The 24,379-nt window shown below is 47.7% G+C and overlaps 8 protein-coding genes across 8 annotated transcripts, besides 1 other annotated feature; 4 read left to right on the forward strand and 4 right to left on the reverse strand.

Annotated features, from left to right (window-relative positions):
* Positions 1–34: 34 nt before the first annotated feature.
* UA08_05128 (hypothetical protein) lies at positions 35–1,162 on the reverse strand (the record flags this gene model as incomplete). Its single annotated transcript, XM_020267416.1, has 1 exon — positions 35–1,162. The coding sequence occupies one exon, from the start codon at positions 1,160–1,162 to the stop codon at positions 35–37; it is 1,128 nt and encodes a 375-aa protein (XP_020119775.1).
* Positions 1,163–2,239: 1,077 nt separating this feature from the next.
* Positions 2,240–5,080, forward strand: UA08_05129 (hypothetical protein; the record flags this gene model as incomplete). Its single annotated transcript, XM_020267417.1, has 1 exon — positions 2,240–5,080. The coding sequence occupies one exon, from the start codon at positions 2,240–2,242 to the stop codon at positions 5,078–5,080; it is 2,841 nt and encodes a 946-aa protein (XP_020119772.1).
* A 1,258-nt stretch (positions 5,081–6,338) lies between these two features.
* On the forward strand, positions 6,339–9,324 carry UA08_05130 (hypothetical protein; the record flags this gene model as incomplete). The annotated part of the gene is made up of 3 exons (XM_020267418.1): positions 6,339–6,399; positions 6,532–6,952; positions 7,050–9,324. 3 exons carry the CDS (start codon positions 6,339–6,341, stop codon positions 9,322–9,324), a joined length of 2,757 nt encoding a protein of 918 aa, XP_020119773.1.
* Positions 9,325–9,946: 622 nt separating this feature from the next.
* Positions 9,947–12,151, reverse strand: UA08_05131 (hypothetical protein; the record flags this gene model as incomplete). Its single annotated transcript, XM_020267419.1, has 3 exons — positions 9,947–10,413; positions 10,466–11,504; positions 11,609–12,151. 3 exons carry the CDS (start codon positions 12,149–12,151, stop codon positions 9,947–9,949), a joined length of 2,049 nt encoding a protein of 682 aa, XP_020119770.1.
* Positions 12,152–13,143: 992 nt separating this feature from the next.
* UA08_05132 (hypothetical protein) lies at positions 13,144–14,520 on the forward strand (the record flags this gene model as incomplete). Its single annotated transcript, XM_020267420.1, has 1 exon — positions 13,144–14,520. One exon carries the CDS (start codon positions 13,144–13,146, stop codon positions 14,518–14,520), a length of 1,377 nt encoding a protein of 458 aa, XP_020119771.1.
* Positions 14,521–14,810: 290 nt separating this feature from the next.
* UA08_05133 (hypothetical protein) lies at positions 14,811–16,479 on the reverse strand (the record flags this gene model as incomplete). The annotated part of the gene is made up of 5 exons (XM_020267421.1): positions 14,811–15,240; positions 15,303–15,538; positions 15,598–16,032; positions 16,119–16,414; positions 16,473–16,479. 5 exons carry the CDS (start codon positions 16,477–16,479, stop codon positions 14,811–14,813), a joined length of 1,404 nt encoding a protein of 467 aa, XP_020119768.1.
* Positions 16,480–17,491: 1,012 nt separating this feature from the next.
* Positions 17,492–18,196, reverse strand: UA08_05134 (hypothetical protein; the record flags this gene model as incomplete). Its single annotated transcript, XM_020267422.1, has 4 exons — positions 17,492–17,626; positions 17,677–17,725; positions 17,797–18,056; positions 18,191–18,196. 4 exons carry the CDS (start codon positions 18,194–18,196, stop codon positions 17,492–17,494), a joined length of 450 nt encoding a protein of 149 aa, XP_020119769.1.
* Positions 18,197–20,776: 2,580 nt separating this feature from the next.
* Positions 20,777–20,836: a repeat region (Identified by RepeatMasker using a combination of RepBase library and repeat library created with RepeatScout).
* A 239-nt stretch (positions 20,837–21,075) lies between these two features.
* On the forward strand, positions 21,076–23,386 carry UA08_05135 (hypothetical protein; the record flags this gene model as incomplete). Its single annotated transcript, XM_020267423.1, has 3 exons — positions 21,076–21,763; positions 21,841–22,296; positions 22,350–23,386. 3 exons carry the CDS (start codon positions 21,076–21,078, stop codon positions 23,384–23,386), a joined length of 2,181 nt encoding a protein of 726 aa, XP_020119776.1.
* Between the last annotated feature and the right edge of the window lie 993 nt (positions 23,387–24,379).

Below are 24,379 nucleotides of genomic sequence, written 5' to 3' on the forward strand. Positions count from 1 at the left end.
GTCCAACCCGTAGGGTGAAAACGAAGAAAAACAACTAAGAACGATCGAATATGGTCTTCATCTCACCACAAGCCGCCTTATAAATAATATTGATTTTATCCTGATCCCGAAACGGATTGGGCGACTTGTCCCATGCATGGGGCACCTGTGCCACCATCATGGCGCGAACGCGCTTCCCCATGGCCTCCAATCGACGAACAAAGCGCTGGCCCTCGTGCAGAAGCATGTCCCATTCGCAGGTGTACAGGAAAATATCGGCCGGCAATGCCTCATTCAACATGTCATCGGGCGCGTGTTCGGGCGATGCAAACGGCGACGATCGCAGCTCGTGGTTTGGCAGATAGGATTCATCGAAGAGATTGGTGAAGAAAGCCGGCATGGTTTTACCAGGTATCACGCTCGTGGCGCGACGATGCTCACGCGAGGCCACAAAGTCGAGTAACGGGTACCAGGCAAAGGTGGCTACGATGTTGAGGTTACCTTGGTTCGCGATCAGGTGTTGGGTGGAATCGAGGGGTTCGACCATGTTGACAATATCGCTGCTCGCTTCGTTTTTGATGCGGTCTCGGAGTCGTAGCGGTACAGTGATGGCGAGATTGCCGCCGGATGAGAATCCGGTCAGGGCGATGCGCGATGCGTCGATGCCGAGTTCGCCGGCATGGGAGGCCAGGTATAGCAGGGCTTCCACGCCGTCATCTACAGCAGCCGGGAAGGGGTTCTCGGGAGCAAGACGATATTCGACACTGACAAACACGGCGTTTGTCTCCTGCATAACGCATTTGGCCCAGTAGGAGTCGTCGGTTGCCGTTCCGAGGGTGAACCCGCCGCCATGGAAATTGACCACGACGGGGAAAGGCTGGTCTGATGCTGGGGATGGAGATGACCGGCGGGATTTTCGATAATTCCAGTAGGATTGTGGACAGTAGAAATAGAGGTTCACATTGCGTCCGCGAGTGGTGAAGGGAATGCGTCGAACGAATGACGGACGAGGTGCTCGCGGCCAGCCGGCTGTGTGCAGGAACATGCCTATCGTCATGAGGAAGCGCCAGAACATGGCCTGGACCCGTAGCCATGTGCGCCTGGTGGCCATCTTCCTGTTCTCACTCATGGCGGTGTCGCTGTTGCTATTATTCAGCAGGTGCTTTACATGTTCGGACTCCATGGTTTCTCTCCGTGAGGGTGAGCCAGCGGGAAGAAGTCGGTGCGGATGGATGGATGGCCGGCAAGCCGGGCTTTCCGATCAGGAGATGGCTGAGCAGTTCTAACAGAGACTTGGCAATCGGAACAAATATATGTCTCCTCGTTAAACGCTGTATGTGTATATATATGTATATTATTGTAATTGTTTAGAATTCCGATCAGGGTTCGGGGGGCTTATTATATGTCAGGCTGGAAGCATCACGTAACGGGGGCTGTTCGCTTCCTCTTCTAAGCCACACTTCAAGAAGCTGCTTTCTCTTTTGTCTCACAATCCGGAAAACCGGAACAATTGTTTTCCCCTGTGTTGTTCACGAGAATAAATATTTTATCCCATGTATATAATTATTACCGCATATTGGCGCTATCTTATCGGCCTCATTCCTCGGCTCCTCCAGCGATGCCTAATCCGGCGTCAATGACATAATGTTGCATTGTTTCTTCACGGGTTACGTAGTTAGTTGATACAACCTGGGAGGAGCCTCAGGCACTCATTGGCATCGCCAACAGCGAGAGAAACATCTCTTTCACCACAACACAATATAGACGCAGAGTGTCGAGTGCCCATATCGATCGATATACCTTCGTGGGTGTGTATCTCTGCCGTATACACACGCGCAGACCGCAGGCGCGCGGGTTAGGGTTGGATTAAACTCTGGGCTAACACGGCCGCCGAGCCGCTAGTGCAGGATTGGTCAGCGCCTGACATAAGCATTCCCCTCTTCCCTGCTTGGGGCTCGCTCAGCTTGTTCTTTCCCATGCCGTCAGTCCTCGCAGCAATTGCGCCCACTAACTACTCGTATTTAATCCTTTGGCCTTCCATCCAGCGTGCGTGGTTCTATTGCCTCTCTCCCGCGCGAAAGGAGTGACGAAATATATACATATGAGCTAATGCGTATCTTCTTATCAGCAGGAACCAACCCCCCCCCCGCGGCAGCAGTCAGTGCCAGTCACCCTCTTGCACATTTCCACACATCTCACACATCTTACACGCCACTCTCAGACATAGTCTCGCCCACAGAGGGCCTTAATTCTTCCAGCCATGTCAGGCATCAGGCGTGCTTTGTCGAAGATCCGCCCAAAGCATGACGGCGTGGATAGTGAGAGCTCCGCCAGCCCTCAGTCTCCCCGCCGCTCGCTGGTGGGCTTTCTACGGGATCGCGATGAGATCTCCTCGTCCGACGACTTGTCCGACGATTCCTCCTCGGTGCCCATAAGCAAAAACCAGCAAAAGCGTATCGCTCGTAAGCAGCAACGCCAGAGCAGAAGTCGCCTCAGCGAGGAACAGAGAACCAGCTCCGAGCAGCGTCGCCATGAGAAAGAGGAGGAGTTTTCCCGTGAAGAGACCCCCGAAATGCGTGCGCGCTATGGTGACCTACCTCTCGTGCAAAGCCAGGAGCGCACTCGCGAGCCGCGCCTTCGATTGGCCGATATCTCAACTGACCTGATCGATAAGGAGGTCTTTTTCACTGCCCGTTTACACATCATTCGTAAAATGAGCGCCAAGTTGGTTTTCTTGGTCTTTCGCCAACAGTTGACCACTTTCCAGGGTGTACTCCATGCCGAAGAGGGCAAGAAATCCGTTGGAATGGTCTCTTGGGCAGAGCACTTGCGAACAGGAACCATTGTTCAAGTGCGGGGTGTCGTGCAGACCCCCGCCGTTCCCGTTTTAGGTTGCACCTATCATGATGTTGAACTCGCCATTGAACAGCTCCATGTTGTGGTTCGCCGTGAAGACGCTGTTCCTTTCTCGGTTTATGAAGCTGAGATCCGTACCGAAGAAGAAGACCGTGTGGAGGGCCGCTATAGCCACATCGCAGATCGTACTCGACTTTCCAACCGAATACTTGACCTCCGGACCGGCACCGCCCAGGCTATCTTCCGCATCCAGTCTGCAGTCGGTAATCTGTGGCGAACTGCCCTCGATGAGCGAGGCTTCATTGAGATCCATACCCCTAAGCTGCAGGGTTCTGCAACAGAATCTGGTGCAAGCGTCTTCGAACTGGCCTATTTCGGGCGTTCCGCCTTCCTGGCTCAGAGCCCTCAGTTAGCCAAGCAGATGGCGATCGCATCCGACTTTGGCCGTGTGTACGAAATTGGTGCTGTATTCCGAGCAGAGAACTCAAACACCCATCGACACTTGACTGAGTACACTGGTTTGGATCTTGAAATGGCTATTGATGAACATTATCACGAAATGCTTGAGACCATTGACGCCGTGCTGCGCCACATCATTACCGGAGTATATAGCAAGTACCGTCGCGAGGTCGAGGCCGTAAAACATCAGTTCCCCTCTGAAGATGTCGTACTCGCCGAAAAGACGCCAGTGATTCCGTTCGTAGAAGCAGTCAAACTTCTCAATGATTCTGGGTGGCGCGGCGAGGACGGTGAGTTGATTCCGGAAGACGAGGATTTGCACACTCGCGATGAGATTCGAGTTGGAGAGCTGGTGAAGGAAAAGTATGGCACCGATTACTATATCATCGACAAATTCCCTGTCTCCGCTCGCCCGTTCTATACTATGCCTGACCCTCACGACTCCCGCTTTACCAACTCCTTTGATATGTTCGTCCGCGGTCAGGAGATTGTCTCCGGTGGTCAGCGTATCCATGACCCTACCATGCTAGAAGAGAACATGAGAAAGGCCGGTATTAATCCGAGTCAGATGGAGGACTACGTCGAAGGATTCCGATGGGGAGCACCGCCCCATGCTGGGGCTGGTGTCGGTCTTGAGCGTTTCGTCATGCTTCTTCTGAAACTGGGTAATATCCGGCTAGCTTCGCTCTTCCATCGCGATCCTAAGAGCTTCCCGCCCAAGCCCCCGGTGGTTGAGCTTCGCCACCCTGAATCTTCTACTATTGAACCACCATGGCAGAAGGATGATCACGACCGCACCCATAGAGCTGCTAGTGATGACGAATATCAACCTCTCGAGCACTTGATTGCCAATTACGGCGATGCGACATCTACATCATGGATGGATGATCGGTATCAAATCTGGCGAGATCCTATCACCGGTGCTGCAATTTCGTACATCCCGAGTCACAGCTATGCTATCATTCCTGGCGATCCACTGTGCGATCCAAGTCAGTACACTCGTGTTATAAGTGCATTCTTGCATTGGCTGAAACGTGAAACCAAACTAAAACCCATCTGGATTTTGATTTCTCCTCCCGTCGAGGAGTTGTTAGGAGAGAAGCTGGGGTGGCGAAGTCTGTCGTGTATTGCCGAGGAGCGTGTAGACCCTGCTCGAAATCTTATGGCGTCCGATAGTGAAGTTGCCCGAAAGATTCGGCATGCCGAAAATGAGGGCGTAAAGATCACGGAGGTTCCGCGCGGTGAATTACCGTCGGAGGAGGTTAGAGCGAAAATCGACAAACGTATTGAGGACTGGCTGTCCAACCGCAAGGGGACTCAGATCCATCTCTCAGAGATTGTTCCCTGGCGCGACTACGAACATCGTTGGTACTTCTATGCCAGCGACAAAAACGGTAATATTGGAGCATTCGTTGCGCTGGCCACCCTGGCACCCCGACAGGGGATGCAAGTCAAGTACAGTCTGGACTTCCCAGACGCACCGAGCGGTACGATTGAATATATTTCCACGCACGCCATCCAGACGGCTTCCAGATCAGGAATCAAGTCACTCACGTTTGGTGCTGGTGCTACGGATCGCCTGACGCCGGGTCATCACATGAAGGGCGGGAAGGTGCGCATTTTGCAGCATACATACGAAGCCGTGGTCAAGCAATTCCACTTGACACGGAAGAGCGAGTTCCGTATGAAATTGGGAGCTCGCGAGGAGCCCTTGTACATTGCTTACCCGCCTCATGGTTTGGGATCACGTGGCATCCGTGCAATTATGAATTTCTTCGAAGACTAAGAAGGTCTTTAGCCAGCGTGAGGCGTATTGGAGCGGATGTGTACTAGAAAACTGTTGATAAATATTGGATGTTGTCTTTTCTCTACGTTTTCTTTTTTTGTTTTTTGTTATTTTTGTTTGCCTTCTCTTTCCTTTTTCGGCACTTAGCATATTCCCTTTTGTTTGATTGGCTGCTTTGTATACCGCATCGAACTGGGTATGTGTTTGTCTATCACGTAAGAAATTCTTTGCTTTGAAAGAACGATACATGTTATTAGATGATGCTGTAACCTGTAATATACATAATACATCATATCGTACCTAGGTAGAACGCTCTTACAACTGCGTCCGATTACTCATGGACTGAGGCTCTCGTGTAAGGCTTGAATTTCGGCTTGTGGCATTCCACACATTTTGGTCTGCGTCTCATAATAGACACAGCCTATGGGTAGTTAGTTCTTTAATGAAATGCCTGAGGCATTTTCATCCCGGCGCCGCGGTGCACACACGTCGAACGAATATGTGGCTCAAGGCACGATTTTTCCTCATCCTTGAGGTATTAGAGAAGCTTATAATAGAGTCTCGGATATCCTGTCGATGATTATATCAGTTTATCAATGCGGTAATCGGGCAAGCACTAATACAGAAAGGTTTCAAAAAGCTTCGAACCAATACAGGCGCACTGATATTGAGGGCTACAGACTTTCAGCCCTAACGACGCTTTCAGGATAAGTGTAGTACAGATAAATTTAGGCAGATCTACTTTTTCTTTTTTCTTTTTTCTTTTTTCATTTTTTCCTTTTTTTTTTTTTTTTCACTTCTTGCTTTATTGAACTTACCTGGCACACACAAGTCTAGAAGGATGAAGGCCTGATGCTCCATTTTGTTAGGTACCAATTAGACACGTCGGAGAGCTGCAGCACGTATACTCCAGTTACGGAGTGCTTATCCTCGGATAGAAAGAAAGGATTGGTGAAACTCCATCATGCGCTGTTCCTTTGCATCTGCAATTGCCCCTGGGTCTAGGACCAGGCCGTTGGATTACGGGTTCCTAACTAGCGGTGAGCGGCAGACAGATCAGCTCCAGATTCTGTGTCTTTGACCTTGGCGGTCGAGGCGGTCGCTGCGAGAATGCCAGCTCCAGAGACAAGAGACACCGCAAGATCTTTTTGGTTTTTCTTTTTCTGATGTTGCTCCAAGTATTTCAGGGCCTTGCTTCCCTCCACTAGCTGCCAGCTCATTCTTCGCCCTTCATTTCTGATCTAATGTCGACGGAAAGATGTCGCAGCAGCTCCGCGAACGAGGCAACGCTTTGTACAAGAGAGGCCAGCTGACTGACGGTGAGTCGCTAGCCAATCCCGAGTGCGCGGTCACATGATCATCGCGCCCTCGAAACTGCTCCTTCTCCTTTTCATCACTTCTTGACTCTTTCCACTCCAAACTACACACAACTAACAGGGGACTGTATATAGCCATCAAAGCTTACCAGCAGGCCGCTCGCCAGGCCGCTCCCGACGACTATCTCCCATGGTCCAACCTCTCCGCCGCCTACTACGAGGGCGGCAATTTGGCTGAATCCATCCAAAGCGCCCTGCGGGCTCTGGCCATCTGCCAAAGACATGACCAGGCCAATGGCTCTAATACCAGTGCTGCTGCCGAACAGAAGTTGGTTCCCCGACTGATCAGGGCCTACCTACATGCGCACGACTTCGACGCGGCGAGACAATGGTTAGATCGATTGGGTGCCGGTGCTCAAAGTCCGTTATCAATCGACGAGATACGCCTGTACCGAGAGACTCTGGTCCATGCAGAGACACTATGGCGAGCCGTCCCCAATATCGACATGTATAGACTCAAGCTTTTGACAGAATTACCTCGTTTTCGACCGTCTTTGTGAGTATTTTTTGCTACTTAAACCGGTAGAGAAAGAATGATATCTTTGGCAATATGTCTAATGATGATTCCCATACGCAACATTGCATCTAAACAGTGGTCGTCAACAAGCCCTCCAGAATAGTAGTCTCGACGAGGTCACTAATTTGGTCGACTTCGCCGTACATTCCGACATAGAGAGGAACTTGTCTGTTTTTCTCGGCGGTGTTGGTGACGCACGTCACTTTTATGCTCAGCTGGCGATTCTTGGCGTTACTGAACGTATGTCTATACAATCGGCATCTTTTTCCAAGCGAAAATACCATTTTACATTGAACGACAATAACAATGCCGCTGTTGGCCGAAACCTTGTTCTCTCGGTGCTCTTGGACGACCTGGCTTGTGTGGCTGATCTCCCCCAGGTCGAAAGAACGGAAATCTATACCCTGGTGTACTATATGTTCGCTGGAGTGATTATACCGCGCTATGCTTTAGCCCGCCTTTTTCGTACCGTTGATCTGGTAATAGGCCGACTAAGGAACAATGAACCTGTTCTTCCATGGCTACAGATTTATGATACAGATTGCTCGAAAGTAATCTCCGCTCTCGAGTTATGGCAGGATTGTAATATCATCAATGCGTGTCCTACGAGCGACGTCATCGACAAAACCGTGCAAGGTCTGAAAGATGTTACCATGTCATACAAAAATTTTTATGGCTCCGACGACTACTCCCGGACGCCATCGGGATGTCGAAAAGAGTTTGAAACATATTTCGAGGCCCCGTTCCTGCAAGCTCCGCGAAGTGTAATGAGAGAGCATGAGCCAGAGTTATTACAGCTGTTAGAGACAGATGCCCCGGGAGAGAAGCTGTCTAGTTACATAACTGAGCACTGGTGCGTCAATCCAACTCTTATCGATGGTGAGGGTTGGCACCTTAGAGAGACAAGTGTCTTCGGTGTGGCGGTTTCTGAAAACCCATTCGACGTCTGCCGAACTCTGTATAACGCCGTTTCTATCCAAGAGAGAGGCGGCCCTCGGAAGACGAAGTTGTTTGACTATGCCTCGGGCTTTTTCCAAATGGTGGTGGTTGCAATTCGCAGGATTCGTGGTCGGCTTAGTGCTGAGTACCTTCTGAATGACCTCGCCGAGGTGATTGAGGAGGTGCGATATGGCCTAGTTGAAGACCGTGATACTGCAGCCCCTGCTGTCTTTGATTTGGTTCATCTGTCAAACGCGGCTGGTTGTGTGGGCAGCAGTGATTTTTCCAGGATAATACATGCTGGCAAAGTTTTAAACGGTTCCCAGGATGCGAGACTCGTGATCAGCACACGCCGTTTGGACTCTCGGAAGGATTTCCATGAAGAAAGTCACAGTCGCTGCATGACTACCAGCGATGGAGAAACACTCTTCAAAACTTCCCAGTTGCGAGTGACTGGAAAGAAAGGGCAATCGGGATCCACGTCCTCGTCATTGATACTGGAGTTGAAACGGGTCCGACCGGCAGCCTTTCCATACGAACATTTACTTTCACGCGCGGAGCTGACGCGGTTTGTGATTACTCAATTCTTCAGGCTGGCTGCGCCATGTGGTAGAAGCTTCTTAGCTGGCAACAACTCTGACCGCGAAACCTCGGCGTCCAATTTGGCCAACTTCTTCGACATCCTCATTCACTTACATGACGTGGGCTATCCCGCTCATTGGCTAGCCGATGTCCTTGCAAAGATCTTAGGTGACGGGGTGAACGCCTCACCATCTCCTCCAAGGACACCGGACGAATCCAATCCCCGACGCAACAATACCGCTAGCATGGCAGCATTGGAAGATGTATATGGCAGCAGTGCAGCACCCTTTATCCCGGAACTGTCCACGCTTACAACCATGTTTCAGCGTGTATTACCTTTCAGTCCAATTGCCACCGGCTTACCATCTCCTGCTTCGATTTGTCAGTACAGCATCAATTTCAATAAGGCGCTTCCTTTGCCTATGGTGGATGGCAGAAGATTGCTACTGATGATTTATAACATCCCTGACTACGTTCCTACTGCAGCATCGATGAACTTTCCTTTCCCTGACGAAGGCTGCATACTCATATCGACGTTCACGTACACTCACGACAGCGATGACAACGCCAGCGTCAAGTTCTGGATGAGAGAAGACTTGATGAGTCAGATACAGACGCAAACAGTTTCTTCTGATGGGACTTGTCGCTGGTACAGTACAGTTTTACGTGCTGACTTCGAAAATAAATGGATACCATGTTCTGAACAACCGGCACAAATCGACGATACAGTGGTGAAAGGGGAACAATGGATATCCGTATATTCATTATCAACTGATGATGATGACGATGACGAGAATTGTAACAATGAAACGATGGAACTGGATGATTAAATTTTTATCCTTTGTTTCATTATACTTGATTGGCTGTTTATTATAAAATAACTAGAAGGATAGGTTTCGACGCGAGTCGACTATTTTCATTGGCTATGGGTTGGAGTGGCTGCGTCGTTTGCTCATGGGTTTTAAAGAATTAGGTAAATATATATTGTAGAGACAAAATCATAAACAAAAATTTGGAAAAGTCGTTAATTACCAAATAACTATTTCCATTAATGACCTAAATCTAAATATAAAACCATCGAAGTGAAGTAAGATGCACAGAAAGAACGCATCACGAAAGCCACCTTTTTCATCCATTGAATACATACATCTAAGGAAAATTCGTCAACACGTAAAAATCAGGTCAGACAATCAAGGGAAAAAAAAAAGGTGGGAGTTTATAATGTATTCCAACGGGTAATAAACCAACCGCCTTGGAACGCCTCTTTTACGGATAGAAATAAATCAATCGACGTATCGAATTGATAACAAGGAATGGATAAATCAGGTCTAGATTGGGATGGTATGATAGGTATTCAACATACCTATTCTAGGTAGTAGGTAGTAAGGGGAGATGAAATGACAAAGGGGAGGAGGTCGGAGGGGAGGGGGGGGTTGTTTGTGAATTTGACCGTCAAGATGCTTTGACTTTGGCCGCATGTTCCTCGTCCACGGAGTTCGCTGGTTGTCCTGAAAGTTTGGCTTCGGCTTTTTTCAATTGATCTTTTGTCGCATCTAACTCCTGCTTTAGCGCTTTGATGTAATCGATTGCCATTTCGACGGTGCTGGCTTTGCTGATTGTGGGTGGTGTGTTTTTCTCTTTGTTGTCTTTGTCTTTGCTCTCGTCAGTTGCTTCTTTGTTTTCTTTGATTGCGCGTTCCTGTGCGAAGCCAGGTGGCAAGAGAGCTTCGATTTCCTTCAGTGCCGTGTTGATTCGATTTCGACGTCCTTGTTCTGCCAGCTTGTGGTTTGTTCGTTTGCTGCTCAGGTTCTCGGCAAGTGCTTCTGGATACGATACACCCGGGAGAACGGTGCCGTCAAGAATATGCTGGTAATTCGACTTTGATGCAAGGTATAATGCTGATGATTCGCTCGTGATACCTAGTGAAGGTTAGTTTTGTCTCTTGCTCTTGGATTGAATGAAGATACTCACCATCTCCGCGAACCAGAGGCTGGATGCTGGGGCTTATCCTTGGACGAAGGGCAGGGCTAGCATGCGAAGAGGTGATGCTCTGTCGTTTCCGGCTTGTTGGGGTTTTGGAGTCGGATTTCTTAGGGATTAACCCACTAGGAGATGGCATAGCCCCCGGCTGTAATCCTGGTGTGAGCGACCCCGAGGGCCGGCGAGACGAAGCGGACTGCGGCTCCACAGTGGGAGTGCTGACAGACGATTTGTTCTTATCGTTCTTACCAACGATAGAAGTATTGATACGGCTGGGTCGAGGACGAATTTCTGTGGTAGCTGCGGCTTCTGGAAGTACCACATCCTCCATGAGCTCATCCTGCGGCTCGCTCGTGACCAAGCTCGCTTGTCCTGAAAACTGGCCTGATGGGTCCTGTGTATGCTGGGGCCGGTTACTGATCCGCATTAATGTTGCCGGGGTCGCTGGCGCACTCGACTTGGATTCTGATAGTTGCGGGACTATTGCCGGTGACTTGTGCGGCAATGCGGGAGGTGGCATTAAAGGCTCCGAGATGGGTTCAGGTGAGACGGAATCCTGAGAGCTTTCATTGCTGCTGTAGCGCAGTGAGCTAAGCACATTATTGTTTCCAGACCGATTGGCTCCTTGTTCCGACGTAGGGGTGTTGTTATTTGCGAGGTCATCGGCAAGAAGTTGTGAATTCCTATTCTGCTTTCGCCAATTCTTTGCCTGGATTGACGGTGACGCTTTGGCTGCACGACCTCCAGTTCGAGTTGCAGTGGAAGGGCGACGAGCCTGTCGTTGCTTTTTGAACACTGCTGGTGACGAGGGAGCCGAGGTCATTGCAAGTCCATTTGTATCAACTGGCGCACTTTGTTGCGACTGCGTTATGAAAGGATAAGTGCTTGAATTCGGGTTCTGGGCTTCCAAAGCAGGAGACGTAAGAGGAGTGAAATATTCGCCTGGTATGGTGTATTCCGGAAGACGAAATTGGGTCTCCAAGGGTGTCATTGCCGGTGACACCAGGGGAGTGTAGAAAGCGGCAGTAGCCTGTTACATTCCATTAGAGAAAAAAAAAAAAAAAAAAAAAAGAGGTAAATAGTCAATTGGAGAACAAGCGGAGATAATTCGAAAGCGGGCTGGGATTGTGTTACCTGCTCGTCGCTTATCTGCCCGTAATGCTCATATAGATCATTGCTTTGGTCAACGCGCTGCATGTAACGAGCCGCACCGCCATGGAGCTCAATGCTGTTTGGCGTTGGGGGAATCATATGTTGGCCGTCCTGATAACGATGGGAGTCCATGTGCTGGTGTTGATGTTGTTGAACGAGCTTCTCTGCATGTTGGTGGTGGTGGTGGTGCTGCTGCTGGTGAAACACTGGCTGCTGCTCTTGCGAAAATCGAAAGGCGGACTCGTCTACCGAGCCACTACCCGGGATCCCAATGGCTAATTGCTCGCTCATCATGGGCTGGAACTGCTGTGCCTGCGTAGTGGCGGCAATACGACTTTCGTCTGCCAGTGAAGTTGCGATGTGGTGATTGGCATGCTGCATTGCTTGCTGCTGGCCGTCCAGGTCGGCAAAATCCATTCCGAATTCCAGAAAATTCGAGAAATCATCTTCATTGCCGGTTGCCATCAGCGTCTCCTCTGGCAGCTGCTCCGGCCAGGCCAAGGCCGTGTCGTGCTCCATTGCCATGGTCAGGCAACTATGGTGGTGGTAGTGCAGGACGACTTAGGGGGGGGGGGGTTTTTCGGGAGCGGCTCCGATTATCGTCCACGGGAAAATCACGGCGCTTTCTCTTCTTCACGGCTGCCGCAGGTGGCCGACACTGCGAGCGACTTGCTAGTTCACGGCGCGAGAGCGAGACGATGGACGTAGTAAGCCTGGGAGCGAGAGGAAAAAGGACGAAAAAACCCAAACCCCAATTTGACGCCTGGTAGCGACGCTGGACAGGCTAATACGGAATTTATCTTACTACTACGGATTACTGTGGAGCTGCACTATGGGTCTGTATGGAGCCCTGTACATTTTTATTTTCCGCTGATTCGCTTGCTGTCCTCCGACTTGCGAATTCGAGTAGCAGTAAGTTAGTTACTGCAATGCTAGTTATTAATGGCTGAGACTCCTTATGCTCGCCCAGTCTGAGAATCTAGATCCGATCATGCTCGAGACGCGGCAAAGGCGCCAACACCAGTAAAAACGTTCTGCACTGCGCGGGGACTCCGCCCCTGCATGTAATCTAGAACAGAGTACAAGACAAGAAAAAGTTGTGCATTCATCCGAGCCAGGAGGAGATAGAGCTCCGTATTTCACTACTTACTGCATACGGAGTAGTCGTAATTTAACGGCGAGTGTAATGCTCCGTATGGAGTACGTATCGTATTACGCCAGTCCATGTTATGCATATATACCCGCTAGTCCCATTCGGGCCGCTGCGGGGAAGCCTCCACGCCATTGGCCAGCGGGGGTCTCCCACGTGACTTATCTGCGTATCTCCAATCAGAATCTGATATGATAGCCCTAATAACAACTCATGGTATCCATCGTATCGGACCTCTGGACCCATGGTCCCACGGAGCCAGGCGTGAGTGTTTACTATAAGGTCTGGTACAATAAGTACTGTACTTCCCTTGAAATAGATAAATAATAATAATGTCAGTATCCCTGGACTTTGAGCACAGAAAACCATGGCCGAACCAACTTACATCGAGCGACTAACGCCGCTAGATCTGCTCATGCCCAAAACCTATATCCGGGTTCTTTTTGTTTTCGAACAGGCTGGTTCAATACTACAAATTATTCAAAATCTCGGATCCGGTCTTGATAGACTTTTGAAACAAGTTCCTTGGCTATCCGGGCGGGTCTTTTCAACCAAATCAGTCCAAGATAGAGATGCTTCTCTCGAAATTCGACGGAATGCGAATCATGCGCCAACCATCGTCGATAAAGGGACTGTGGCGGCGTCATACAAATGCGCAGCCTCTGATGGAGTGTTCACAAAAGCGATTCCATCAAGCGTGTGGCCGGGCCCAAGCATTGACGATGTGTTGGGGGTTCCTGTTTTCGCTGCAAGTATATTTCGCTTCGCTGATCAAGGTGCAGGCTTGTGTGTCTGTTTACACCACAATGCTGTCGACGGTATTGGATTCTCGGAAATCATGCGACTGTGGGCTCAAAACGTAGTCGACAATAGTTTCACCTTCTCAGATTCGTCACAAACTAGATCGGAGCGTCTTTCGGAAGCGCTCTCGTATGATCTCACACGCGTTTCCTCTATCGCATCCGAAGATTTACTCGCGTTGCACCCGGAGTACTCCAAAATGCCACCCGCTCTACCAGATAAAATGCCCTCCTCATGTACAGCCAAGTTATTCACGATCTCGATACGCTGGGTTGATATTCTGAAAACTCTCATGCGTAAATATACGTTAATACCACCGACCACGAATGTGGTGATATGCGCACTTATCTGGCCCACGGTCACTCGGGTCCGAATGCAAGACAATCCATCCCTTAGAATTGAGATGAGTCGATTAGCAATGGCAGTCAATGGTCGACCACGTATTAGCGAGACCTTTTCTCGTCCTGGATCTCCGTATTTTGGAAATGCAGTGTTTTACTCCCTGTCCAAAATGCCAGCTACGGTCTTGGCTGAATCCGATGAAACTCCTGTACGTGAGCTGGCTAAAATCTGCGATGAAATTGCACGATCACAATCACGTTCCACGATTACATCGCGTCACATCGCAGAGGTCTACCAGCTGGCAAGTTGCACAGAGGATCGTGTCGGTTCTCTTTTCGTGGGCTGGGACCTCTTCGGATCACGCGATCTCACTATTACAAACTGGGCGGACCTTGAGCTATATGGGATAGACTTCGGCAATGTGCTTGGGAAACCAAAGTTCGTGAGGCTGCCTCACATGGAAGCAGACGGGGTGGCTCTTATTCTGCCACGCCAACGGTCTATATCTCCAGAAATACTTGAAGTAATGATCATGTTGCGTAGAGACCATCTAGATGCGCTGGAAAGTGATCCAATGTGGCAGATGTTAACAAGTAGGTAGAGGGAGATGATTGTGATCTAGACCGAAAAGATATAGTCAGACCATACTTGCCGCCTCTTTCACATTTATCCTTCAGACAGGCGGTTAGAGTAGAGAAAATCCTCGCTAGGAAGCGATAATAAAACATGGGAATCATACAACCGATATACTTAATGACCCTTGACATCCAGATCTTATAACCCCCCGGGGGTCCCAACCACTTAGGGCATGTACATATAAGCATAGCAGACTATCATATACGGATTCTCAGATTGACAAGTTGTTACTGACAAAGAGGCCAAGTTCCTTAATCATTGTCCCTTCCCAATGTCCACATCAAGTTTGTCCCACGGGAAAGGCGGTCCACTGAGCCAATCATTCAGAGTATCCATGGCATATGATGGGTTAACGCCATTCATATCATCAGAGTCAAAGATTTCTTGGAGAGTCTCGGAATCGAAAAGAGATGTGCTGTGCGAGCTGTCTACAAGTAATAGAGAGTCCTGCTGTTGGTTGTATATTCCCCCGATAGGCGACCGTTGTGACTGCACCAGCTTCTTGGCTATCTGGGTAAAGGTGACACATATCTGATAAAGCCGTTCTGAGCCTTGAGAGACATTTCGGAAATTTTCCAGAGTGTCCACCACTTGTTCAGGAAGTGTAACATTTGCCATGTCCTTTGCAGCAATAGCGTGAAGGAAGGTAACAATAAATGGGACGAAGGAAGAAGACAGAAGAATCCTGGAAAATGTCAGCCAGGCAGTTGATTAATTCCACAGAGCGAAAGAAGATGGGGGCCAAACCAATTGAAATAGTCCCCATCTGAGAGTAGTTGGGATTTCTGGTATCGAGGGAAAACTTCCAGATGAGCCCGTAAACTATTACAGGCTGCATTAAAGCAATGGGGTCCAATTTGCAGATCTTGTCCGATAGCCGAAGATGCATGGAAAAGCAGCGTGAGGGTTGAATAGAATTGAATGTCCCCGTTCCCTCTGGTTAGATAAAAAGCCTGGGGGTTATTGATTCCTTCCGAATCAATCTTATAGATTGTCAGTTCAGTTGACAGAGGTAGATAAATGGTGAGTAGACTCATTTCACCTGTTTAAATTCAAGATGCCATTTTTCCATCGCATCTGCAAGGTCACTAATGCGTTGCGCCCGTTCGGATGAGTCCCTGATCATACTACAAGTAGAGTAAAGACCAACAAAGATCCGACCCTGAATTTCCGCAAGCCTTATTCCCATAATGAAAGATTCATCCCAGGCTCGGAGAGTCAAGTCTTGCGACATGGTAGGATACTTTGTGTCAATTCTCAGGTCCTGCATATGAGAGGCACGACCCAAAACAAGAGACATGCTCTTATCGAAGGCGTATACTGTCCAAAACAACCGTCGGATGCTCTCTGCCTTACTAGATGGGATGCTTTGATATGTTGCTTCCAAATGATACTCGAGAGATTGACAATGCATGACAGCAGCAGAAACGAGTTTCCAATATAGATGAGGTTTTGCTTCTCCCTGAGACATGAGCATCTGAAAGTTTTCGGTTAGTTTCATGGATGTAGGAAAAAGGACAGTGGAAAGATCTAGTGGAGTCATGTGCAGTTGGTAATACTTACGCCCATAGTCAATGCAAGGATATTTTCAAACGCTGGGACAGCAAGCACTTCATAGGTCTCAATCGCAGCGACAAAGTTCTGTTCACAGTGATCCAAGTAGGTAAGAAGATCGAACTTCTGACAAAGCGGATCTTTCATTGCTATAAGCTCTTTCAGAACAAAGAATAAAACTCCATGCATACTCGCAATTTCGCCGGCCGATGCCAGATCAGACGTAGAATAGACCTTTCGGCATAAATTGTCAACTAACGATAGATCACTGATGGCATAGGAGGAAAGGAAAATGGGACGGCGAACTAAGATAGTTCAGCAACACAGTAAACGTATCTGCCATGTAAAATCGGCGAAACATACCTCTCATTCTTTGCAGAATACAAGTCACTAAGGTAGCAGGCAGAGGGTGAGCAGTTGGTATGAACTGCGAGCTTGATTTGCGAAAAAAAAAAAAAATTAGATTTTGATAGATCTTGTGAAGCGCGCAGAGTTCTCTATAGCTCTTGAAGAGTGTGATCGATATTCAAGTCATCACCTGTACAAGCAGAGAGGGCTGCTATTTCAGCATGTTTACTGGCTTGGAAAGACTGATTTGTGAACGAGGCGTGACCTTCGAAAAGGCGACCTTCGTCAATCGGCGGGGAACAGGGAGACGAGACTTGTGGATCAGACGCAGAGATTGGCTGCGATCGTTCCAAGGTAACGAGTCTGCATTCTACGCTGCAAAGCCGTCTCTCGAGGCGGTCTACGAGACCTTCACTGGACATATGTTAGCCTTTTTTCTTGAGTCTAGAGATTCGCCCGCAACATATACAGATGAGCTACTTTATCAGCTTGTAGCTAGCTTCTCAACTTGTCGTTAGGATGTCGACATGTAATATTAGATGCCTGACAGTTCGCACAAGGTATTGTTCGATCGCAGCGGATCTTTTAAGGCTCTCAGCAAACATCATTTCCTTGGGAAAAGGCCACGGACCTTGCGAATTTTGCATCCCTCGCACTACATCCGAAAAGGATTAGACATTGAGAACAGAAAGCTCATTATCGGAGTCTTACCGCACGTGGAATTGACGAAAGCCTACGGCGCCTTGCTTGTATTGTTTCTTCCGGGTCCATACTGTGTTAGAAGTTGCAGTTTCATGTTTGAACTACAGAAAAATCAAGCTGCAGGAATGAAATCATCCCTTCGCTCCCGCGGACCCGCGGACCCGATGGCCCGATAAGTAAGGCAGCTTTCCCAGGTCACATGAACAATGGCATGTCGAATTCTCTGTCTGTCTGATATGGCACCTTGTTGGAATCTGGATTATTTGACAGTTACTAATAGTACAGCAAGACATGAAAATCTAAATCAATCAAACTATGCCGACTTCATCAACTCAAACTCGTCCCCCACTAGCTTCTCTCAAAACCACCTTCCATTCTATGTCACGCAGGTCATCGGCATGAATCGAAACTTTGACATCAAGGGCTCTTCGAAGCTGCTCCTTCGTGGCGGCATACAGCATACGGAACTGGTAATGTTATTACGAAACATGTCATGAGATTGAAAGAAGAAACTTACCCGGGTAGACGTTTCCTCGGGCATCCAACTTATGAAGACAATTGTTGCTCTATTTAGTAGAAGACATTAGCAGAGACATTGAATGCCTAAACAGAGATCTGCAAACAAGAAAAGCAATACCTTCGACCGTCGTCTTTTAGATTATACTCAACGTCGTATACTGCGTAACGAGGTGCACGGTTCCCTTCATGGTCAACAGACGAAGTGAGCTTGTGGAGGAATGCTTCGTAATTCTTATCTGAAGAGCTGTCCTCCACAATGACGGAACTTTTGTCTTCGGAGATTTTGTAAATCACAAAGGTAGGCTTCTTTGCTCCTTTCGTATAGACGAGCTCGTTGAAGGCGGTTATGCATTCATTCGGGATATCCACACTATTATCCTGTCAGATGAATGCCCAGCCTTTCCCTTTTGATCTGAAGGAAGCATGTAACAACAAACCCTGACGGAATTTAACACTCGCCAACGTAGTCAGTGGCCAATCGATTAACTCATATAGAGAGGTTATGCACTGACCGACATGATGGATGGGACAATTCGGTGTCAAGATCAACCGAGAAAGAAGAGTGCGGTGTAGGAACAGGCTGTTTTAAATCGAGTCATACTCGCTCCAGGTGGCATTTCTTAATTGTTGAGAGTTCCAAGCTGAGAAATTGTCGGCTGCCCGGGCCCGTGGGGGCGGATGGAGACATGTCCAGACGAATACGGCGTGGTAAGATAGTGTTCAGGCATCTACTTTTCGAGTCCTTTTTCAGGATCCCAAGAATGGTGCTGCCCGTCAAGCATATCCATGAAACCTGACGAATAGGTTTGAAGAAACTATACTCAGTTAGGTGTAAGACAGGAGAGAAAAGAGAACGACATTCTTACTACAAGATATACAAAGGCGTATATTACTATAAGAGAGAAATTCCAAATAAAACGGAAATGTTTTTTCTGAATACGTTATTTGCTAACCTTGGTGAAGGTCAATGCTAGGTAGATTTATAGGGTAGAAACTCTGAATACTCTGTATTCAATGTTATACTCGTGGTACGCTAGAGGACAAAACTAACTCAATATCTAGCTCCATCTTCTGAAATAACTATAAGCAAATTCCTAGTGTAGAATGGTATGATATTGACTGTTATCTAACCTACTGAACATAATGTCTCTTATCCTAATCAAGATATGATTTGATCCGAGTCTTTGGCCGAGGCTCGCGTATTCTACCAGATTGAGGAAGCCACTCGCTAAGAGGCTCGAAAGAGCCTATAAGATTTATATGAGAAGGGGGAGCATTCTGGAGGTCACATCTCTTCCCCATGAAGTCTTGACATTGAGCATGACAAGTAATTTTACATGCTTTACATTGCCTATTAGTACCCACCTGATTTCCCTGTCCCAAAGATAGAGAATATTCATAGTGAGAACACCAATTAGTTGATAGATTAAGAAAAGAGACTCATTGATGAGATATATATTCTTTTAGATCTTCTTGATCTAAGATATCTTTTTTTTATTTTGCTTCCTTCAGTAATGAGAATAATAAGTTCTTGAGACACAGTGGTATCTAAATGCAGATTTTCTAGTTCGAGTACATACACCATATATGACATAGCATCTTACATGTTGTACATTGCGCGGCTAGAGAAGAGGGATATAAAAATTCAACATAGACAGCGCATTGCATCTTGCTATTTAATTTTTTTATAAAGTGTGCTCTAACTCGTTCTTCTAATTTTATATTAGCTATGCTGACTGCTGCTCAACTCTTAAAATCTGTATTGAGTACCTTGGAGTCTTGGCTAAGAATAAATAAATCAATAGTTAAGTAGAATCACTGGGTTTGAAAAAAGTTTACTGAAATTGATAGTCAAATAAACCTTTCTAATAAGAGCTAGCAGAAACCAAGTATTGATAGAGATAAAAAGGGAGGCCTTAAAAGCATTATCTAAACTTATTAAACCCTCTTATGTATAATGATTAAGATAATCAACCATGTTAAGAATATGAAGAAAGAGGACACGTATTGTAGAAATTTTTTCAGTATTTTCATATTTTTTATGAAGAACTAATTGGATTATAGCGTAAGTATTAACTTCCAAATCAAAGAATGCTTACTTCTCTTATATCTGGCCTGTATGACTAACTTGACACGCCATTCAAAATCAGATTGAAGGAATACTTCAAAGCTATCCTTAGAAGAAATAGCACCATGACCAATGCCTTTAATTAAATGGACTTGAATGGATAGATAGCCTATCCTTGGTAGTCTCTTAAGCTCTAAAGAGTAGTTATTCCCCTCTATATATACAAAAGTTACAATTCATCCCCATAAACCCAATGATTGTGGATGCAAAAGGGGGGGTGGGGGGAGATATCTTATAAAAACAAATATATGCCTTCAAAACCCAGGCATATTTTCAAATCTTTTATATAACAGTCCAAGACTGATCCATAATAGCGTGTTATCTTTTAAAAAAGAATGTATCTTCTCCTTTATAATAACAACTTCTGCTGTACTGGTTTCCAGGTCTAAACCTCTCAATATCTGACTCGAGCCCCAATATGCGTGACTGGTATAGTCTCTGCGCAGATTGTAGTTGATATAACGTGAACCCAATTTTAGATAGAGATGAGCTATCATGATCGCAGTTTATATTGTTTTCTGCGATTAACGTTTCTACATACCAAGTGAGAAACTTCCTTGGTTAGTTCAGTTGGACACTAACAAGGATCAAGTAGACCGCATTTCCGGATTCCGAGATGGCGAATAGTGGTGAGAGAGGCGTTCATACTGCATTAGCCAGCTGTTAGTATTCATGGATCCCACGAAGTTGTCAACAGAACTGCGGGCAATCAGAAACGGTCTCGCGTGTGTCCATCCTATGTGTTTTTGGCTGAAGTTAATATGTACCAATGAAGTCGTTTATCCATTTAACATGAGATCGTTCCGCTGGTGTCAAAGTCCCACTAGAGATGACTTTGCAGATTATGTGAATATAAACAATTATAACATGAGTGATATTATTGCGGAAGGATAGACATTGTGAACATGTTCCCTCTAAAAAGAGATACCAGTAAGCCCCTGGAGAAGCATAAATCTAGCCTTAAGAAGCCTATGAAGATTATATAGTTGGTATTTCCAATACTAGCTAATACAGCGTTCCGAATCCGTCGAAACTTACATAATTTTGTGCATGCACGCTAGTCCCGGCCCATCGCGGGGAAACCCCAGCGGCCATTGGTCGGTTTTCGGACAGCCCGCCCCACGTGACCTTATCACCGTATCATTCATCATCATCGCCGTATCAGCCGATAACATCACCGGACAAGCCCACGACAAACACCCAACAACTTCATGAGACCATGCGTCGTGCCTTTAGAACACCCACCTGCGCAATATAGATGTCATCAAAATGCGCCCTGTCGTCCCCGATCTCCTGGCTTCACCTCCTCGCAAACCTTCCCCCGCCGACCAGTCCGTTCCATTATGCTCCGAGACCGATACTCCCACCTCCTTCTTCCTGGCCAGAGAAATGCATGACGACGGCCTTTCATCTTCCAGAGACAACGCTTACGGCGTACAGAGTTTAGAAGACACCCTTAATTCTGCAGACTTCTCGCTTGGTGTCAAAGAGGACGCATATCGTCGGGATTCGAATGTGAATGAGTGTTACGATGCAAATTCTCGGCGTAGAACTACTCTCAAACCCTCGGACTTCCTACAACACATTGATCGATCAGACACACCGCTATCCAAGACCCTCTCCCGAGTTTCGCCTGGGCCGTCGCGCCCGCTGACTCCATTCGGCCTAGCTGACGAACCATCTAGCTTGCCCAGCAGTCCCAAATCAACGTCAACACGTTCATTCAAACCTGTGGATGACTTATCAATAACAGATGAAATCAGCAGTCAGGCTTTAGCATCGAGCGGCGAGGATGAAGACACTCCTGAAATGGGCGACCATTCTCATAACCATCATGGATTAGATGACAGCTCTTCGCAACTGATCATGCCCAGTATCCGCATGCCAAGCCGACGTCCGTTTACCGATAGAGGCAAGAACTTTGGCCGTTTCAAAATTCTTGTTGCTGGATCAAAAGGTAAATACATATTTCACATCGTTATTATCATTCATCGGGATAGTGAAGCTCATATAGTGGAAACAATTGTTTGATAGGTTGCGGCAAATCTTCGTTAATCAAGTCGATTTTCCAGGCATGCGATGATATCGTTCATGTTGATCCTGTAGAAGGCTCGACATCACCAGAAAATGGACACCCCGGCCCGAAATCAAGTCTCAAAAGGTCTAATAGCGCTACACTTACAGAGATCTATGCAAGCACCAAACCCTATCCGCCGTGGTGGTCTGACCTCGAAGATTCACGCGTGCTTCGACGACGCAAAAACAATGGAGAGGCTGTTTTAGAGCGGAATCTATGCTTCGTCGATACCTCGGCGTCCGGCGGTAGCACTAGTCGAAGAAGTCAGACCACAGACATCATCATCCAGTACATGAGACAGCAGTTATCCCGTGCTATTTCTTCAGTCAGCAATCCTAACTCTGACCTTCGAAATATGCTGGGTGGGAATGGGGGCTCTCAAGTCGACGTGATCCTTTATCTCATTTCTGAAGGTTAGCCGCATGCCAACTAGATTGTGATTACTACTATATCTAACCCATAATAGAAACCCTCTCTATGGACATCGAATGCATTTGTAAACTGTGCGAATTCAGCAACGTGGTCCCTCTTATTTCGAAGGCCGATTTAATTTCCGCTACTCAGATCATGTCTTTGAAAAAGTTGTTCTATAAACAAATTGAGCAGCGTGATGTCCGGCTATTTTCCTTCGGAGATTCCGAAAATGTACCGGTAGATGAACGATCACAATCGCTTTTCGCAGTCTCGTCAGCGCAATCGAGTGATGATGATAACATGGATGCAAGTGTATTGATGAGTCCGGACTATGTCCAGCCTCTAGTTGCGTCTGAACTCCATGAATTGATTGGAAAGATATTTGATAGTGATAATATGTCCTGGCTTCGTCATACTGCAGCCAAGAAGCTGACTCAAAACGCAACTGTCTTGGCTCCTCAGCGGTCGAATACGGCTGGCCCGACTGCTTTACGCCGACGCTCTGTGAGCCCTGGTGGCTTGATGTCGCCTTCCAATCCAGTTTCAAATGCAATAATGGCCCCTGTTGCGCTCGGTGGAGCTTCCAACTACGCTTTGGCACGAGTAGCAGATTACACCCAGCAAGAGGAGAAGCTGGCTCAAGTACGACTGGCAAAATGGGCGGTGGATTTGCAACAAAGCTTGCAAAATGAACGCGAGCGATATGCCGCACTTGCGCGTGGTGAAAGGGCAGCTTGGCTTACCGAACGTCTCGGAGAGTGTGTGCTAGATGGTACGCTGGTACCGATCCATCAGACGCCCGGTTTCTCCGGGTGGGGCGTTGAGACCGACAAGAATTCCGGTGGTATCATCATACGAACAACAAATGGGCAGACCGGAACATATCGACTCACCAAGCTTAGTCCTCAGGATCCCCTTGGGCTTGTTCGATGGAACGAAGATCTACGCCGCCGGGGCTGGATTATTGTACAGGTAGTTGGCAGTTTCGGAGTTGTAGGTGGTTTGGCACTTTGGCTGGCCAAACTCTGGGGTTTACCGTCCCAAAGCTTGTCTGAATGGCACTTTGACTGGGTTCATTCACAAGATTAGGCTCTAGATTAGAGTTACGAGTTGGAGGGAATGGACTGGAGATTGGCGAGTACTGGGGACCTTGTGACAACACTGGCTGGTCCTATATCACTTGGCTATTCCCGGGAGCTACAATCGTGATCAAGTGAGTCCAAGGTATATACCTTGCCTCTGCACAGTCTCAAACGCATCAATCAGGCCAATTCCTAGCATAGAATAGCAATGAAAGAAATGGCTCTAAACTTCGCCTTGCGGAGATACGTAGATAGTTGCCATGCCAAAGAGCTCCAGAGCCCAAGCTTCGCACTAGTGATTTCACGGTTAGGGTTCACTCGCTGCCGGGGCAACGCTGGCCGTTCAATATCCGACAAGCTCGTGACACTCCGCAGAGTCCATGGTGTAGCCGTGAGAGCACTGAGAGGTGGGATGCCCAATCATGCCACTGGATGACTGAACATAATCTAAGAGAGTGCCTCAGGCATTTTGTCTGCGGTTGCGAGATGATTGGCCGAAGAAGCACCGCAGCGGGCTGCTCTAGACGCCGACGAATGGCTCAACGGATACAGCGCTAGACCCGTTACGGACGTGGCAACCCTCAGAGTTGAGGCACATACAGGCAACAGGCAACGAGCAGCTACGACAACATCAATTGTAGGCGAATCTTGGTGACTGTCTTATTTGGAAATATAAAAAGGTATCTGCCTAATTCTGTTCTAAAGAAGACTCCAGAACAAAGGAAGCTGGCGGAAAAAGTACGTGGAAGGAGATCGAAAATAGGCACCACGCGCGCTAACCCATTCGGGACTAGCGGCTGGCGGTAGAATAGAATCGATTCGAAGCTACAGGAAGTTGGGACCTCAGCCCGCCGCAGAGTATTTTAGCATCAGCTTCGTTCCCATTTTCTCTTCCTTCACTCATCCCCTTCACCACTTTTCTGTGCTGCTGGATCCTCTGGTCTAGCTATCTCTCTTACGTTGTGAGTACACCCAACTCATCCTGCTTACCCTTCTCTAT

The sequence above is a fragment of the Talaromyces atroroseus genome (genome assembly GCF_001907595.1).
Source record: "Talaromyces atroroseus strain IBT 11181 chromosome Unknown scaffold_6, whole genome shotgun sequence".
NCBI classification, from domain to species: domain Eukaryota; kingdom Fungi; phylum Ascomycota; class Eurotiomycetes; order Eurotiales; family Trichocomaceae; genus Talaromyces; species Talaromyces atroroseus.